The 18,720-nt window shown below is 34.9% G+C and overlaps 1 protein-coding gene across 1 annotated transcript; it reads right to left on the reverse strand.

Annotated features, from left to right (window-relative positions):
* Positions 1–4,942: 4,942 nt before the first annotated feature.
* LOC138323106 (alpha-2-macroglobulin receptor-associated protein-like) lies at positions 4,943–18,553 on the reverse strand. Its single transcript, XM_069267460.1, has 7 exons — positions 18,366–18,553; positions 15,964–16,105; positions 15,024–15,161; positions 14,655–14,750; positions 13,602–13,843; positions 13,154–13,312; positions 4,943–5,270 (listed from the first exon to the last, which is right to left on the reverse strand). Exons 1-7 carry the CDS (start codon positions 18,519–18,521, stop codon positions 5,199–5,201), a joined length of 1,005 nt encoding a protein of 334 aa, XP_069123561.1. The 5' UTR covers positions 18,522–18,553; the 3' UTR covers positions 4,943–5,198.
* Positions 18,554–18,720: the final 167 nt, after the last annotated feature.

Here is an 18,720-nt window from a genome sequence, read left to right on the forward strand (position 1 = left end):
AACAAGTATACAGGCAAACTATTTTCAGTTCAATTGCAGGTCAGATTTTTCAGACAAAATTTACCCAAAAATTCAGTTCGGGTTAAGATCTCGACCTGAAATCTGAGAAGATTCAGTTAAATTTGACCTGAAACTGACGTTAAGTTTTCTTCATAAGAACCTGACCTCAATTTCAAATCATATTTGGCTCAATTTCAGGTCAAGATCAAATTGACCTGAAGATATTTTGCATTACCTCTTTCTTTTTACAATCTTTATAATACTTATTGTCTATAAACAATCTTATATATATCTCTGATGTTAATTTTAAACATATTGTTTTTGTCCAAACAGAATATACATGTATGTAAAAACAAGAGATCCCAGAGGGATCTTGGCGCCCACCAAAGAATGATCTATATCTGACAAAGAATGATCTATATCTGACAAAGGAAAGATGGATCTTTTCTCTACTTTTTAAACTTTTACAAACATACTACATATAAAATTTGAGACAGATCGCTTCAGTACCTTTTGAGAAATAGCGGTAACAAACTTCAACTATCAAAATCCAAGATGACTCCTTGGCGGCCATCTTGTTGATCAATCGGTCCCAAATCACAATATGCACAACTAGGGCCCTAGGGGAACCTACATGTGAAATTTGAGAAAGATCCATTCAATACTTTCTGAGAAAGAGCGATAACAAACTTTGAATATAAAAATCCAAGATGGCTGCCTGGCAGCAATTTTGTTGACCGATCGGTCCCAAATCACAATATGCACAACTAGGGCCCTAGGGGAACCTACATATGAATTTTGAGACAGATCCATTCAGTACTTTCTGAGAAATAGCCATAACAAACTTTAACTATCGAAATCCAAGATGGCTGCCTGGCGGCCATCTTGTTAACCGATCGGTCCCAAAATGCAAAATGCACAACTAGGTACATAGGGGAACTTACATATGAAATTTGAGACAGATCCCTTCAGTACTATTTGAGAAATAGCCAAAACAAACTTTAACTATCGAAATCCAAGATGGCGGCCTGGCGGCCATCTTGTTCACCGAATGGTCCAAAAATGCAATTTGCACATCAAGGGCCCTAGGGGAACCTACATATTAAATTTGAGAAAGATCCCTTCAGCACTTTTTGAGAAATGGGGATATCAAACCTTAACTATCAAAATCCAAGATGGCCGCCTGGCGGCCATCTTGTTTTTCCTATCAGCCTCAAACTCTGTATGGCACCAAGGGTAACCTTCATGTGAAGTTTGAACAAAATTCCTTCAGTAGTTCTCAAGAAATATCGATAACAAACTTCAACTGCCAAAATCAAAGTAACTGCCTGGCGGCCATCTTGTTTTTCCGATCAGCCGCAAAATCTGTATGGCACAACTGGGGACCAGGGGTACCCTCCATGTGAAGTATGAACAAAATCCCATCAGTAGTTCTCTAGAAATATCGATAACAAACTTCAACTGCCAAAATCCAAGATGGCTGCTTGGCGGCCATCTTGTTTTTCTGATCAGCCTAAAAATTTGTATGGCACAACAAGGGAGTAAGGGTAACCTCCATGTGAAGTTTGAACAAAATCCCTTCAGTAGTTCTCAAGAAATATCGATAACAAACTTCAACTGCCAAAATCAAAGATGGCTGCCTGGCGGCCATCTTGTTTTTCCGATCAGCCTCAAAATCTGTATGGCACAACTAGGGACCAAGGGTAACCTCCATGTGAAGTTTGAACAAAATCCCTTCAGTAGTTCTCAAGAAATATCGATAACAATCTTCAACTGCCAAAATCAAAGATGGCTGCCTGGCGGCCATCTTGTTTTTCCGATCAGCCTCAAAATCTGTATGGCACAACTAGGGACCAAGGGTAACCTCCATGTGAAGTTTGAACAAAATCCCTTCAGTAGTTCTCAAGAAATATCGATAACAAACTTCAACTGCCAAAATCAAAGATGGCTGCCTGGCGGCCATCTTGTTTTTCCGATCAGCCTCAAAATTTGTATGGCACAACTAGGGACCAAGGGTAACCTCCATGTGAAGTTTGAACAAAATCCCTTCAGTAGTTCTCAAGAAATATCGATAACAATCTTCAACTGCCAAAATCAAAGATGGCTGCCTGGCGGCCATCTTGTTTTTCCGATCAGCCTCAAAATCTGTATGGCACAACTAGGGACCAAGGGTAACCTCCATGTGAAGTTTGAACAAAATCCCTTCAGTAGTTCTCAAGAAATATCGATAACAATCTTCAACTGCCAAAATCAAAGATGGCTGCCTGGCGGCCATCTTGTTTTTCCGATCAGCCTCAAAATCTGTATGGCACAACTAGGGACCAAGGGTAACCTCCACGTGAAGTTTGAACAGAATCCCTTCAGTAGTTCTCATGATCAAGAAATATCGATAACAAACTTCAACTGCCAAAATCAAAGATGGCTGCCTGGCGGCCCATCTTGTTTTTCCGATCAGACTCAAAATCTGTATGGCACAAATATGGACCAAGGGACCCTCCATGTGAAGTTTGAACAAAATGCCTGCAGCAGTTTTTAAGAAATAGTGATAACAAGCATTGTTTACGGACGGATGCCGGATGACGGACCACGGAGGGCGGATGACGGACCACGGACACAGGGCGATTTGAATAGCCCACCATCTGATGATGGTTGGCTAATAAAATGTACAAAATGGATATGTTTACATGTAAATAATCAGACAGTAATATCATATGACATACTGTCACATCAGCACCACCTGTATTGCATTTCAAATATATTTCACAAACAATTACATAACAGAACAGGTGATCATGGTACGCTGTAAACCAACTTCTATTTGCAGCAATCCAATCTTACATTTCCACAGCCTATGATATTATTACGCCAACATGTAAAATGCTCGATTAAATTTGAATACACTTATGTTAAGTGACTGGTTTGGCTCAGTCGGTTGTCACTGTCAAGCTGCTGTTTACTGGACAATGATTTATTATGTAAAGTGGACCTGACCTGTTTTGCTTTCTTGTGGTAATGAATTGAGTGTATGTTTCCCTTCATATACCCATTGGTAGCTGGTGGCAGTGAAGTAGCAGGTAGCCAAGGGCTGGTAGCTGAAGTTGGTAGCCAATAGCATACAGACGGTGGAGAGCCGGTATGTTGGTTAAGGCTTTCACTTCTGTTGGAACATTGGCAATAATTAATATAGTGTCCAATAGGTGACCTGGGAGGTTGTATCTATATCGGGGAAGGGGTTGGGTTTGTATGACAAACTGTGGAATCTTCGTCTTAAAGAAACACTTCAACAACATTGATGAAGTTGAAGATATTTTTTTAATATTGGGTATTAGCAAACATGAGTCTTTTGATTGTTTATTGTATAAAGAGAAGTTAATGAAAGTCAATACGTTATGGGTGTTAAACTAGTGATGCATAAGCCTCATGTGACTGCTCAGGAAGGGAATGTTGTCCCTCTAGGTCTTTGAGGAATTAGTCTAAAGCGTCCATGGCACTGACAGAGAAACACCATCAAAGGTTGTTTTTATGTAGTTTTGTCTTCACAATAGTGTCTGGAATATGCCATGGGCTAGCCAACAGGTCGGTGGAACTGTTGTAGCTAGTCTCTTGTTGGAGCTCTGCAGTGCAGGTGATATGTTGGCAGTTGTGCTGTGGTTAGGCATTGAATGGGATCTCTGGGCTGGTAAGTACTCCATCCTCCGGTAGGTATTGTCACATCTGGAGCAGGTAACTCGGTGATCATCCTCGATACTCCAGGGGTTCCGATCACTTACGATCTCTACACCCCTGGACTATCTCATAGTGAAATTGAAGGCAGCTCAGCGGAAAACATTTGACCAATCACAGGCTAGCAAATATTTCATTTGAAGACTACAGAGAGAGTGCTCGGTGATCCTTGTGTGAAGTTCTAATGTGGCGGTATAGACTGTTAGCATGTTTGAATGTGCGGACGCGGTGGGCACATATGTTGTCCGCCATGATTGTTGTGAAGGATGGTAGGTGGGGGGAGGGTGATTGTGGTGTAACATCATAAAGTCTATGACGTATGACGTCATAAGGGTTTGGTGATCACTAAATTTCCTTTCCTTTGAAGGGAGTAAACCATGTGGGCCAGTAACCTGATATGTAGCTGTGGCGTTACATATGTTGTCCGCTAACCATTGAATTTGAAGTTGAATATTTTTCATAGCCATTGATTTTTGAAAATTCTGCATTACACGTGAAAATCAATTGCATGCAAAAATAAGTTGGTTTACAGTCAATATTAATGGTACAGTATAACACAACGGTTTATAGCACTTATTACAACAAACTATAGCGAAGAACAGAAACACTAAGTTCATGTCAGTGAAACACAATTTGTATCATGATTGTAGATCCATATCAATGCTCTTTTGTAGAAAACTGACCAAATGAACCTGGTCCAGTCTTGACTTATGCTGTCCTGGTGATCTGTGCCATCTAATCAGGATTTAATATTGAAATGGTAGGATTTACAGTGTTTATTAAAGTGAGTGGATAAGTGATTTTGACATATAATCATAAAATAAGTTATAAACTACACCAATATAAACAACTAAACTAAATACAATGAATATATGTAAATAAAACTACACAAATTTGCATATTTAACATTTACAAAGGGAATGAAAGAAGGAATATTATAAGAGATTCTGGCAGAAATCATTTTGTTTGTGACAGTAAATATATAAATGTATGTCTGCCAGGGACATGAGATTCATGATTCAGTGGATGGTTCAGATCAGCTCTCTGTTACTAGAATATTAATCAGATATTCATTTCTCTAAAACTTAACAGTACTTTGCATGGCAATAGAAAAAGAAGAATTTTGAAAATAAAATGAGATGTATTAAACATATGAGTATCAGTACATGGTCTCTAAAGGATAGTACAAACATTTCAACAAACAAAACCCACCAATCTATTTTAACATATACATGTACAGTGCTTTATTATATGGCACTTCTTGAATATATATAAACACATATGAACACACAGACTGGAAACGTTCATTAATCTCTGAGTTACTCCCCCTTATATAACCCACATCCTTATGTTGCATTACCCTCCTTTTACAAACACACTTACGCTATTGATACTGAGTTATTCCCCTTTTTACATCCACACTCGCTAAATCTACTTGTCCTTTTACACACTAACACTCCACAAGTAGTCCTGGATTATAGTTCAGTATGCCTTTTGTTGATGGCTTTTTCCACAGTGTCCTTCAAATGGGCATGATATTTCCGCACCTACAAAGAGTTAAATTCATTTCTTAAATATGGCAAAACCGCTAGATCATTATAATAATATAGTAAAACTAGCACAGTGACCACCTGCTTGTTAACACATGTTTTTGGTCCTAAAACGGCAAAAATACAATACAATTTAAAGACCACCTATTTATGTACCGCTAGATCATTATAATAATATAGTAAAACTAGCACAGTGACCACCTGCTTGTTAACACATGTTTTTTGGTCCTAAAACGGCAAAAATACAATACAATTTAAAGACCACCTATTTATGTACCGCTAGATCATTATAATAATATAGTAAAACTAGCACAGTGACCACCTGCTTGTTAACACATGTTTTTTGGTCCTAAAACGGCAAAAATACAATACAATTTAAAGACCACCTATTTATGTACCGCTAGATCATTATAATAATATAGTAAAACTAGCACAGTGACCACCTGCTTGTTAACACATGTTTTTTTGGTCCTAAAACGGCAAAAATACAATACAATTTAAAGACCACCTATTTATGTACCGCTAGATCATTATAATAATATAGTAAAACTAGCACAGTGACCACCTGCTTGTTAACACATGTTTTTTGGTCCTAAAACGGCAAAAATACAATACAATTTAAAGACCACCTATTTATGTACCGCTAGATCATTATAATAATATAGTAAAACTAGCACAGTGACCACCTGCTTGTTAACACATGTTTTTTGGTCCTAAAACGGCAAAAATACAATACAATTTAAAGACCACCTATTTATGTACCGCTAGATCATTATAATAATATAGTAAAACTAGCACAGTGACCACCTGCTTGTTAACACATGTTTTTTGGTCCTAAAACGGCAAAAATACAATACAATTTAAAGACCACCTATTTATGTACCGCTAGATCATTATAATAATATAGTAAAACTAGCACAGTGACCACCTGCTTGTTAACACATGTTTTTGGTCCTAAAACGGCAAAAATACAATACAATTTAAAGACCACCTATTTATGTACCGCTAGATCATTATAATAATATAGTAAAACTAGCACAGTGACCACCTGCTTGTTAACACATGTTTTTTGGTCCTAAAACGGCAAAAATACAATACAATTTAAAGACCACCTATTTATGTACCGCTAGATCATTATAATAATATAGTAAAACTAGCACAGTGACCACCTGCTTGTTAACACATGTTTTTTGGTCCTAAAACGGCAAAAATACAATACAATTTAAAGACCACCTATTTATGTACCGCTAGATCATTATAATAATATAGTAAAACTAGCACAGTGACCACCTGCTTGTTAACACATGTTTTTTGGTCCTAAAACGGCAAAAAATACAATACAATTTAAAGACCACCTATTTATGTACCGCTAGATCATTATAATAATATAGTAAAACTAGCACAGTGACCACCTGCTTGTTAACACATGTTTTTTGGTCCTAAAACGGCAAAAATACAATACAATTTAAAGACCACCTATTTATGTACCGCTAGATCATTATAATAATATAGTAAAACTAGCACAGTGACCACCTGCTTGTTAACACATGTTTTTTGGTCCTAAAACGGCAAAAATACAATACAATTTAAAGACCACCTATTTATGTACCGCTAGATCATTATAATAATATAGTAAAACTAGCACAGTGACCACCTGCTTGTTAACACATGTTTTTTGGTCCTAAAACGGCAAAAATACAATACAATTTAAAGACCACCTATTTATGTACCGCTAGATCATTATAATAATATAGTAAAACTAGCACAGTGACCACCTGCTTGTTAACACATGTTTTTTGGTCCTAAAACGGCAAAAATACAATACAATTTAAAGACCACCTATTTATGTACCGCTAGATCATTATAATAATATAGTAAAACTAGCACAGTGACCACCTGCTTGTTAACACATGTTTTTTGGTCCTAAAACGGCAAAAATACAATACAATTTAAAGACCACCTATTTATGTACCGCTAGATCATTATAATAATATAGTAAAACTAGCACAGTGACCACCTGCTTGTTAACACATGTTTTTTGGTCCTAAAACGGCAAAAATACAATACAATTTAAAGACCACCTATTTATGTACCGCTAGATCATTATAATAATATAGTAAAACTAGCACAGTGACCACCTGCTTGTTAACACATGATTTTTGGTCCTAAAACGGCAAAAATACAATACAATTTAAAGACCACCTATTTATGTACCGCTAGATCATTATAATAATATAGTAAAACTAGCACAGTGACCACCTGCTTGTTAACACATGTTTTTTGGTCCTAAAACGGCAAAAATACAATACAATTTAAAGACCACCTATTTATGTACCGCTAGATCATTATAATAATATAGTAAAACTAGCACAGTGACCACCTGCTTGTTAACACATGTTTTTTGGTCCTAAAATACAATACAATTTAAAGACCACCTATTTATGTACCGCTAGATCATTATAATAATATAGTAAAACTAGCACAGTGACCACCTGCTTGTTAACACATGTTTTTTGGTCCTAAAACGGCAAAAATACAATACAATTTAAAGACCACCTATTTATGTACCGCTAGATCATTATAATAATATAGTAAAACTAGCACAGTGACCACCTGCTTGTTAACACATGTTTTTTGGTCCTAAAACGGCAAAAATACAATACAATTTAAAGACCACCTATTTATGTACCGCTAGATCATTATAATAATATAGTAAAACTAGCACAGTGACCACCTGCTTGTTAACACATGTTTTTTGGTCCTAAAACGGCAAAAATACAATACAATTTAAAGACCACCTATTTATGTACCGCTAGATCATTATAATAATATAGTAAAACTAGCACAGTGACCACCTGCTTGTTAACACATGTTTTTTGGTCCTAAAACGGCAAAAATACAATACAATTTAAAGACCACCTATTTATGTACCGCTAGATCATTATAATAATATAGTAAAACTAGCACAGTGACCACCTGCTTGTTAACACATGTTTTTGGTCCTAAAACGGCAAAAATACAATACAATTTAAAGACCACCTATTTATGTACCGCTAGATCATTATAATAATATAGTAAAACTAGCACAGTGACCACCTGCTTGTTAACACATGTTTTTTGGTCCTAAAACGGCAAAAATACAATACAATTTAAAGACCACCTATTTATGTACCGCTAGATCATTATAATAATATAGTAAAACTAGCACAGTGACCACCTGCTTGTTAACACATGTTTTTTGGTCCTAAAACGGCAAAAAATACAATACAATTTAAAGACCACCTATTTATGTACCGCTAGATCATTATAATAATATAGTAAAACTAGCACAGTGACCACCTGCTTGTTAACACATGTTTTTTGGTCCTAAAACGGCAAAAATACAATACAATTTAAAGACCACCTATTTATGTACCGCTAGATCATTATAATAATATAGTAAAACTAGCACAGTGACCACCTGCTTGTTAACACATGTTTTTTGGTCCTAAAACGGCAAAAATACAATACAATTTAAAGACCACCTATTTATGTACCGCTAGATCATTATAATAATATAGTAAAACTAGCACAGTGACCACCTGCTTGTTAACACATGTTTTTGGTCCTAAAACGGCAAAAATACAATACAATTTAAAGACCACCTATTTATGTACCGCTAGATCATTATAATAATATAGTAAAACTAGCACAGTGACCACCTGCTTGTTAACACATGTTTTTTGGTCCTAAAACGGCAAAAATACAATACAATTTAAAGACCACCTATTTATGTACCGCTAGATCATTATAATAATATAGTAAAACTAGCACAGTGACCACCTGCTTGTTAACACATGTTTTTTGGTCCTAAAACGGCAAAAATACAATACAATTTAAAGACCACCTATTTATGTACCGCTAGATCATTATAATAATATAGTAAAACTAGCACAGTGACCACCTGCTTGTTAACACATGTTTTTGGTCTAAAACGGCAAAATCAATACATTAACGGCTTAAAATATAATAAATACAATTTAAAGACCACCTATTTATGTACCGCTAGATCATTATAATAATATAGTAAAACTAGCACAGTGACCACCTGCTTGTTAACACATGTTTTTTGGTCCTAAAACGGCAAAAATACAATACAATTTAAAGACCACCTATTTATGTACCGCTAGATCATTATAATAATATAGTAAAACTAGCACAGTGACCACCTGCTTGTTAACACATGTTTTTTGGTCCTAAAACGGCAAAAATACAATACAATTTAAAGACCACCTATTTATGTACCGCTAGATCATTATAATAATATAGTAAAACTAGCACAGTGACCACCTGCTTGTTAACACATGTTTTTGGTCCTAAAACGGCAAAAATACAATACAATTTAAAGACCACCTATTTATGTACCGCTAGATCATTATAATAATATAGTAAAACTAGCACAGTGACCACCTGCTTGTTAACACATGTTTTTTGGTCCTAAAACGGCAAAAATACAATACAATTTAAAGACCACCTATTTATGTACCGCTAGATCATTATAATAATATAGTAAAACTAGCACAGTGACCACCTGCTTGTTAACACATGTTTTTTGGTCCTAAAACGGCAAAAATACAATACAATTTAAAGACCACCTATTTATGTACCGCTAGATCATTATAATAATATAGTAAAACTAGCACAGTGACCACCTGCTTGTTAACACATGTTTTTGGTCCTAAAACGGCAAAAATACAATACAATTTAAAGACCACCTATTTATGTACCGCTAGATCATTATAATAATATAGTAAAACTAGCACAGTGACCACCTGCTTGTTAACACATGTTTTTTGGTCCTAAAACGGCAAAAATACAATACAATTTAAAGACCACCTATTTATGTACCGCTAGATCATTTATAATAATATAGTAAAACTAGCACAGTGACCACCTGCTTGTTAACACATGTTTTTTGGTCCTAAAACGGCAAAAATACAATACAATTTAAAGACCACCTATTTATGTACCGCTAGATCATTATAATAATATAGTAAAACTAGCACAGTGACCACCTGCTTGTTAACACATGTTTTTGGTCCTAAAACGGCAAAAATACAATACAATTTAAAGACCACCTATTTATGTACCGCTAGATCATTATAATAATATAGTAAAACTAGCACAGTGACCACCTGCTTGTTAACACATGTTTTTTGGTCCTAAAACGGCAAAAAATACAATACAATTTAAAGACCACCTATTTATGTACCGCTAGATCATTATAATAATATAGTAAAACTAGCACAGTGACCACCTGCTTGTTAACACATGTTTTTTGGTCCTAAAACGGCAAAAATACAATACAATTTAAAGACCACCTATTTATGTACCGCTAGATCATTATAATAATATAGTAAAACTAGCACAGTGACCACCTGCTTGTTAACACATGTTTTTGGTCCTAAAACGGCAAAAATACAATACAATTTAAAGACCACCTATTTATGTACCGCTAGATCATTATAATAATATAGTAAAACTAGCACAGTGACCACCTGCTTGTTAACACATGTTTTTTGGTCCTAAAACGGCAAAAATACAATACAATTTAAAGACCACCTATTTATGTACCGCTAGATCATTATAATAATATAGTAAAACTAGCACAGTGACCACCTGCTTGTTAACACATGTTTTTTGGTCCTAAAACGGCAAAAATACAATACAATTTAAAGACCACCTATTTATGTACCGCTAGATCATTATAATAATATAGTAAAACTAGCACAGTGACCACCTGCTTGTTAACACATGTTTTTGGTCCTAAAACGGCAAAAATACAATACAATTTAAAGACCACCTATTTATGTACCGCTAGATCATTATAATAATATAGTAAAACTAGCACAGTGACCACCTACAATTTAAAGACCACCTATTTATGTACCGCTAGATCATTATAATAATATAGTAAAACTAGCACAGTGACCACCTACAATTTAAAGACCACCTATTTATGTACCGCTAGATCATTATAATAATATAGTAAAACTAGCACAGTGACCACCTGCTTGTTAACACATGTTTTTGGTCCTAAAACGGCAAAAATACAATACAATTTAAAGACCACCTATTTATGTACCGCTAGATCATTATAATAATATAGTAAAACTAGCACAGTGACCACCTACAATTTAAAGACCACCTATTTATGTACCGCTAGATCATTATAATAATATAGTAAAACTAGCACAGTGACCACCTACAATTTAAAGACCACCTATTTATGTACCGCTAGATCATTATAATAATATAGTAAAACTAGCACAGTGACCACCTACAATTTAAAGACCACCTATTTATGTACCGCTAGATCATTATAATAATATAGTAAAACTAGCACAGTGACCACCTACAATTTAACACATGTTTTTTGGTCCTAAAACGGAAAAATACATACAATTTAAAGACCACCTATTTATGTACCGCTAGATCATTATAATAATATAGTAAAACTAGCACAGTGACCACCTACAATTTTAAAGACCACCTATTTTTGTACCGCTAGATCATTATAATAATATAGTAAAACTAGCACAGTGACCACCTACAATTTAAAGACCACCTATTTATGTACCGCTAGATCATTATAATAATATAGTAAAACTAGCACAGTGACCACCTGCTTGTTAACACATGTTTTTTGGTCCTAAAACGGCAAAAATACAATACAATTTAAAGACCACCTATTTATGTACCGCTAGATCATTATAATAATATAGTAAAACTAGCACAGTGACCACCTGCTTTAAAACAATTTTTATGTCGCTAATAAATAGTAAAACAGCAAGTGACACCTACAATTTAAAGACCACCTATTTATGTACCGCTAGATCATTATAATAATATAGTAAAACTAGCACAGTGACCACCTACATTTAAAGACCACCTATTTTTTTGGTCATTTAATAATATAGTAAAATAGTGACCAATACAATTTAAAGACCACCTATTTATGTACCGCTAGATCATTATAATAATATAGTAAAACTAGCACAGTGACCACCTGCTTTAAAACACATATTTTTTGGTCATTATAATAATATAGTAAAACTAGCACAGTGACCACAATTTAAAGACCACCTATTTATGTACCGCTAGATCATTATAATAATATAGTAAAACTAGCACAGTGACCACCTACAATTTAAAGACCACCTATTTATGTACCGCTAGATCATTATAATAATATAGTAAAACTAGCACAGTGACCACCTACAATTTAAAGACCACCTATTTATGTACCGCTAGATCATTATAATAATATAGTAAAACTAGCACAGTGACCACCTACAATTTAAAGACCACCTATTTATGTACCGCTAGATCATTATAATAATATAGTAAAACTAGCACAGTGACCACCTACAATTTAAAGACCACCTATTTATGTACCGCTAGATCATTATAATAATATAGTAAAACTAGCACAGTGACCACCTACAATTTAAAGACCACCTATTTATGTACCGCTAGATCATTATAATAATATAGTAAAACTAGCACAGTGACCACCTACAATTTAAAGACCACCTATTTATGTACCGCTAGATCATTATAATAATATAGTAAAACTAGCACAGTGACCACCTACAATTTAAAGACCACCTATTTATGTAAAGACAATTTTTCTTTATCCCTTGGGTGGTTTTTGTAGTTTTTGTGTATGATTATAATCACTTCATTAAGTAGACTGATTGTTTACCAAAAACAGGCAATAAAACTAATTTTACGATATTACACAATAACAAAATCAAATGCATTAAAGAGGGTATATCAAAGTGGAAACCCTTTGCAGTGTATTATGATTGAGAGTATAGAGAATTGATTTGACTAACTGTTTTCTCCATATCATCTGCTCGTTGTTTAAAAACAGCATGTTTTTCTGGGAATTCCCCTTCTTTGTGCTGATCCTTGAGCTGATCCACCGTAATCGACAGCTGGTCCTGGTAATAATCATGTTTGGAGATACGGCGCTGGAAATGTACCAACTCCGTCTGTTGGAGAGACAATAAAAACAATTAATGAAAAAGAAAATAGAAAACAATCAAGCATTTATCCTTGTTATCCTAGATCACAGCATAAGCTTGATATCAGCTATGAAAAGTAAAAGACAACTCCAGAACAACTTCCTATGAAAAATCAAACATTTTACATGCAGTTACTGTAACTTTAATTGTCAAATTAAAAGATGACAGTTTTTTTAGCAATCTAGCTTCCAGATGAGATTTATGAAAACATATACAAATTAATGGATACAATCAGAAAACTTTTACTGGTGCATACCTTAAACTCAGCCAACTCTTCTTCAGACATGTTAGCTTTTTTAGCAAGAGCCCATAACTCGTAAACTCTATGGTCTGTAAAATCTGTTTCTTCCTCACCAGGTGTATCCAGCCTCTGGTGAAGGTGTCGGTATTTCTCATTTAGGTCTTTATTCCTCCTTTTTAATTCCATCTGTCTTTCTATCCTTGACTTCTTTTTTAAATCACCATCATGAAATCGGTCCAGGGTGTTATCTGTTATATCTACAAACAAGAGCTGGAGATGTTATTCTCATCCTCTACATTCATATTACATGTACATACACTCAATTTAAGAATATGGATAATTTTCTGTTGGATGGAATTTTATCACTCACTATATGAAGTTTTATTTGACTATATATATATATATAAATACATCTACATATGTATGTTCTGTGATATGCAAGTTCTCTAAGCTTGATGTATTTTTTTTTAAATCATTGCCTGATTTCTGTTTTTGTTCATGTATAAGCCACACCAGAGTATAAGCCACATGCCAAATTTCCAGGTAATAACAGATGGGAAAATCTGGAAATATGGTATATGCAAATACTGTTCAGGTAACATGTGAATTTTAGAGTTACATCAGCAGTGATCGATCTAACATTCATTTTCTAAGTATTTCTTTGTTGCTGTGCTTTATTTTTGGGTTTTTTTTTTTAAGTAAGACTTATCACTGCTTCAGAACTCTGTGATTGTCATTGATCGTCTTTGCTAATAATCCATGAAAAACGAAAACAGAGTCTGGCCTGTGTGAAACACTGCAAACAATATAATCTACTAAATGAGCTACTTAAGCAGGTTAACGTTGCTAGCAATGATTGCCCAAGTCTAATAGATCCCCTATTGGTATGTAGAATAGATGTTCACGTTTGTTTCTGAGAATTAAACCAGTTTAACTCCAGACATAATTATAACACAATCATACAGAATCATACAGAAACAAATTATTTTAAATCATTTTAAAATATACCTGTATAATTCACCCATATACTAGATAATTGTGATTGCACATTACCTTTTTATATCTTACCATCAAATGTAAGGCCTTCCTCTTTTAAACTGTTAAATTCATCCAGCTTATTTTGTTGGTGCCAAAATTCTTCTTTCAGTTGTTTTAATTCTTCATCTACAAGAAACCATGTGATATCAAAACTTAATAAATTATCTAATTATTTGCAAATCCAGTCAGTATAGACTCCTAAATAACATACCAGTACAATACATTTTAACTACATTTAAAGATATATTACATTTATAAACTTGAATACAATAGATTTATAAGGCAACTCAGTTTTGTATAAATGACATCGATAGTTTCAATGCTCATGAAAAGTTTTTCATAAAATTAAAAACACAATCTGACAGAAATTTTCATGCAATATTAGTTTAGTATGCATACCAGTAAATCCACTTAGCTCAGCTTTCTTCCACATCTTTTGTAGTTTTTTATCGTGGAATTCTTGTGGAATTTCATTGAACTGGACAGGACTGGGAGGAATAGAAATAACTTCTTGAAGTCCATATCTGTGCATGATATCTGAAAAACAATTTTCTCATTGACAAATAACCATGATGAGCAACAAAGTTTTTAAAACATAAAATTGTGGTCATTTCATAAGCAATTTCACATTTTTTTCTCAGAGGTTTTCAGTTTTGTTCTCCAAATCTAGCATATTAAAATTACATTATGGAATAAATCAATGCTTATGTAGAATAAGAAGTTTTTAAAACATAAAATTGTGGTCATTTCATAAGCAATTTCACATTTTTTTCTCAGAGGTTTCAGTCTTGTTCTCCAAATCTAGCATATTAAAATTACATTATGGAATAAATCAATGCTTATGTAGAATAAGAATCCTATATTATAAGAGACCCGATTTATAGGTCAAAAACTAACATCAACAGTATGTATATACCGGTATACATGTTATTACAAATTTATGTGATCTGTTGGATACAAAATACTTCAACTAGAAGATATTGGGCAATGAAGTAATTCCAATAGTGTCCAGGAATATATATATATATATATCATCATTTTATGATAACGTCTGAAGAGAAGCTTTATTTTACTGTAGACAACCTAAGGATAAACTAACATGCTGTAAGTGGAGAAACAGGAGAGAGTAGTATAGGCTGTAGCTAATGCCCGATTCCGCTAATGATAGTCACAGCAAGAGCTATCATGGCTACCAGTGTAGTATGGTACAATGTATTTTGACCCTCATGGTCAAATGACCTTGGGTTAAATTACCGTTATGGTGAAATAAAACAATTTTATGCATTTCTCTGACTTATGTAACATATACTGACAATCTGAAGGACTTACAGAGACTTACCAAGTAGTCTTTGTCTGACCTCTGCTTCCTTCATTCCATCTTTGTCTCTATCTTCAGCTCTCAGTTTCTTAAGTTCTCTCTCCACTTTATCCTGTATGGTGAGGTCAGCATAAAGGTCAGCCAAGCGGGGACCGTTTAGTCGCTGTATGGACAAAATAACAATTAATTGTAGATATAAATTGTATAAGGTAACTTGCATTACAGATTGCTGGACATAACACCAATTTATATAATATACAAAATAACAAATCCCCCACAGATATGTATGATTGATGTGTTCCTCCCAGATCTGCATGTAAGTTGTACTCCCAAAAGATCTATATGATGGTAGTGTTACCCAGAGATATATATGATGGTAGTCTTCTCCAGAGATCTATATGATGGTAGTGTTCTCCAGAGATCTATATGATGGTAGTGAGGGTTCACAAGAGAACTATATATGATGGTAGTGTTCCCCAGAGATCTATATGATGGTAGTGAGGGTTCACAAGAGAACTATATGATGGTAATGTTCCCCAGAGATCTACATGATGGTAGTAAATATTCACCAGAGATCTATATGATGGTACTGTTCTCCAGAAATCTGTGTGATGGTAGTGTTCCCAGAGATCCATATGATGATGTGAGGGTTCCCAAGAGATCTATATGATGGTAGTGTTTCTCAGAGATCTATATGATGGTAGTGAGTGTTCACCAGAGATCTATATGATGATAGTGTTCCCTAGATATCTGTATGATGGTAGTGTTCCCCAGAGATCTATATGATGGTAGAGAGTGTTCCCGAGAGATCTATATATGATGGTAGTGAACCCAAGAGATCTGTATGGTGGTAGTGTTCTCAAGAGATGTGTCTGATGGCAGTGATCAACAGAGATCTATATGATGGTAGCAAGTGTTCTCCAGAGATCTATATGATGGTAGTAAATATTCACCAGAGATCTATATGATGTTACTGTTTTCCAGAAATCTGTGTGATGGTAGTGTTCCCCAGAGATCTATATGATGATATTGAGGGTTCCCAAGAGATTTATATGATGGTAGTGTTCCTCGGAGATCTATATGATGGTAGTGAGTGTTCACCAGAGATCTATATGATGGTAGTGAGTGTTCACCAGAGATCTATATGATGGTAGTGTTCCCCAGAGATCTATATGATGGTAGTGTTCCACAGAGATCTATATGATGGTAGTGAGTGTTCCCCAAAGATCTATATATGATGGTAGTGAACCCCAGAGATCTGTATGGTGGTAGTGTTCTCAAGAGATGTGTATATGATGGCAGTGATCCACAGAGATCTACATGATGGTAGTGAGTGTTCTCCAGAGATCTATATGATGGTAGTTGTTCCCCAGAGATATGTACATACACGATTGTAGTGTTCACAAGAGATGTGTCTAATTGTAGTGTTCTCCAGAGATCTGTATGATGGTAGTGTTCCCCAGAGATCTATATGATGGCAGTGAATGCTCTCCAGAGATCTATATGATGGCAGTGAATGCTCTCCAGAGATCTATATGATGGCAGTGAATGCTCTCCAGAGATCTATATGATGGTAGTGTTCCCCAGAGATCTATATGATGGTAGTGTTCCCCAGAGATCTATATGATGGTAGTGTTCCCCAGAGATCTATATGATGGTAGTGTTTCCCAGAGATCTATATGATGGTAATGAGTGTTCTCCATAGATCTATATGATGGTATTAAGTGTTCTCCAGAGATCTATATAATGGTAGTGTTCTCAGAGATCTATATGATGGTAGTATTCCCCAGAGGTCTATATGATGGGAGTGTTTCCCAGAGATCTATTTGATGATAGTGTTTCCCAGAGATCTATATGATGGTATTGTTCTCAAGAGATCTATATGACGGTAGTGAGTGTTCTCCAGAGATCTATATGATGGTAGTGAATGTTCTCCAGAGATCTATATGATGGTCGTGAGTGTTCTCCAGAGATCTATATGATGGAAGTGTTCTCCAGAGATCTATATGATGGTAATGTTCCCCAGAGATCTATATAATGGTAGTTTTCCCCAAAGGACTATGCACATGTTTGTTGTGTTTCCAAGATATCCGTATGTTGATTATGTTCTTTATATCATATGCTATAATTTGCCGTCGTTCGTCAGGACTTCACCATTCATGTCACGTGTTTATTCTGTGTTGTCTGTATTCATTTATTAAAAAAAAATAAAAATGTAAACATATAATCCTGTATTATGATTTTCATGTAGCTGCACTCTTCCGAGGATTTGACGTATTTTTTTATATTGAGTGTATACGGAATGTCTTCTGTAGCAGATATCTAGGCTATACGATGACAGTACAGTGTCTAAACGTAACTTAACCGTTAGGCCTTACGTGTTAATGTTGTCAATCTGACCGTAACGATTGCGATGAACTTACTTTCTGAGCTTTTTCCCATATCATATTCACTTTGTTCATTCGAAAAGGCTTTTTAGATTCAGTTAAAGGTTTGTTGACATCCTCTGAGTATTTCCCAGCGTCAGATCGGTCGATAAATAGAAACAGAAATATCAAGCACACGCCTCCTACTTTCATCTTGACGAAAGGAGTGTAAAGTCAGGATTACTCAGACGCTTTTAACGTTCGTGATTTCACGTAAGCAAAACAAACACTTGTCGACCAAGATCATTGTAGTTTCCATTTTGACGTTTCCCTGTTGGGGATTTTCCGATGGCGATTCATTCTATATGGCAAGATTCCCTGCTATTTTTAGATCGGTCTGTTGGCAATCAGG

This window comes from Argopecten irradians, chromosome 5 (assembly GCF_041381155.1).
Source record: "Argopecten irradians isolate NY chromosome 5, Ai_NY, whole genome shotgun sequence".
In the NCBI taxonomy this organism is placed as follows: Eukaryota; Metazoa; Mollusca; class Bivalvia; order Pectinida; family Pectinidae; genus Argopecten; species Argopecten irradians.

Bases quoted from the DNA above. Each gene is read 5' to 3' on its own strand.
- LOC138323106 (XM_069267460.1), bottom strand. From the start codon at position 18,521: ATGAAAGTAGGAGGCGTGTGCTTGATATTTCTGTTTCTATTTATCGAC. The intron at 14,751-15,023 runs GTATGCATACTA...GGTTTCTTGTAG, and splicing joins TGAGCTAAGTGGATTTACTG to ATGAAGAATTAAAACAACTG. The intron at 5,271-13,153 runs GTTAGTCAAATC...AACTCTTTGTAG, and splicing joins CAGATGATATGGAGAAAACA to GTGCGGAAATATCATGCCCA.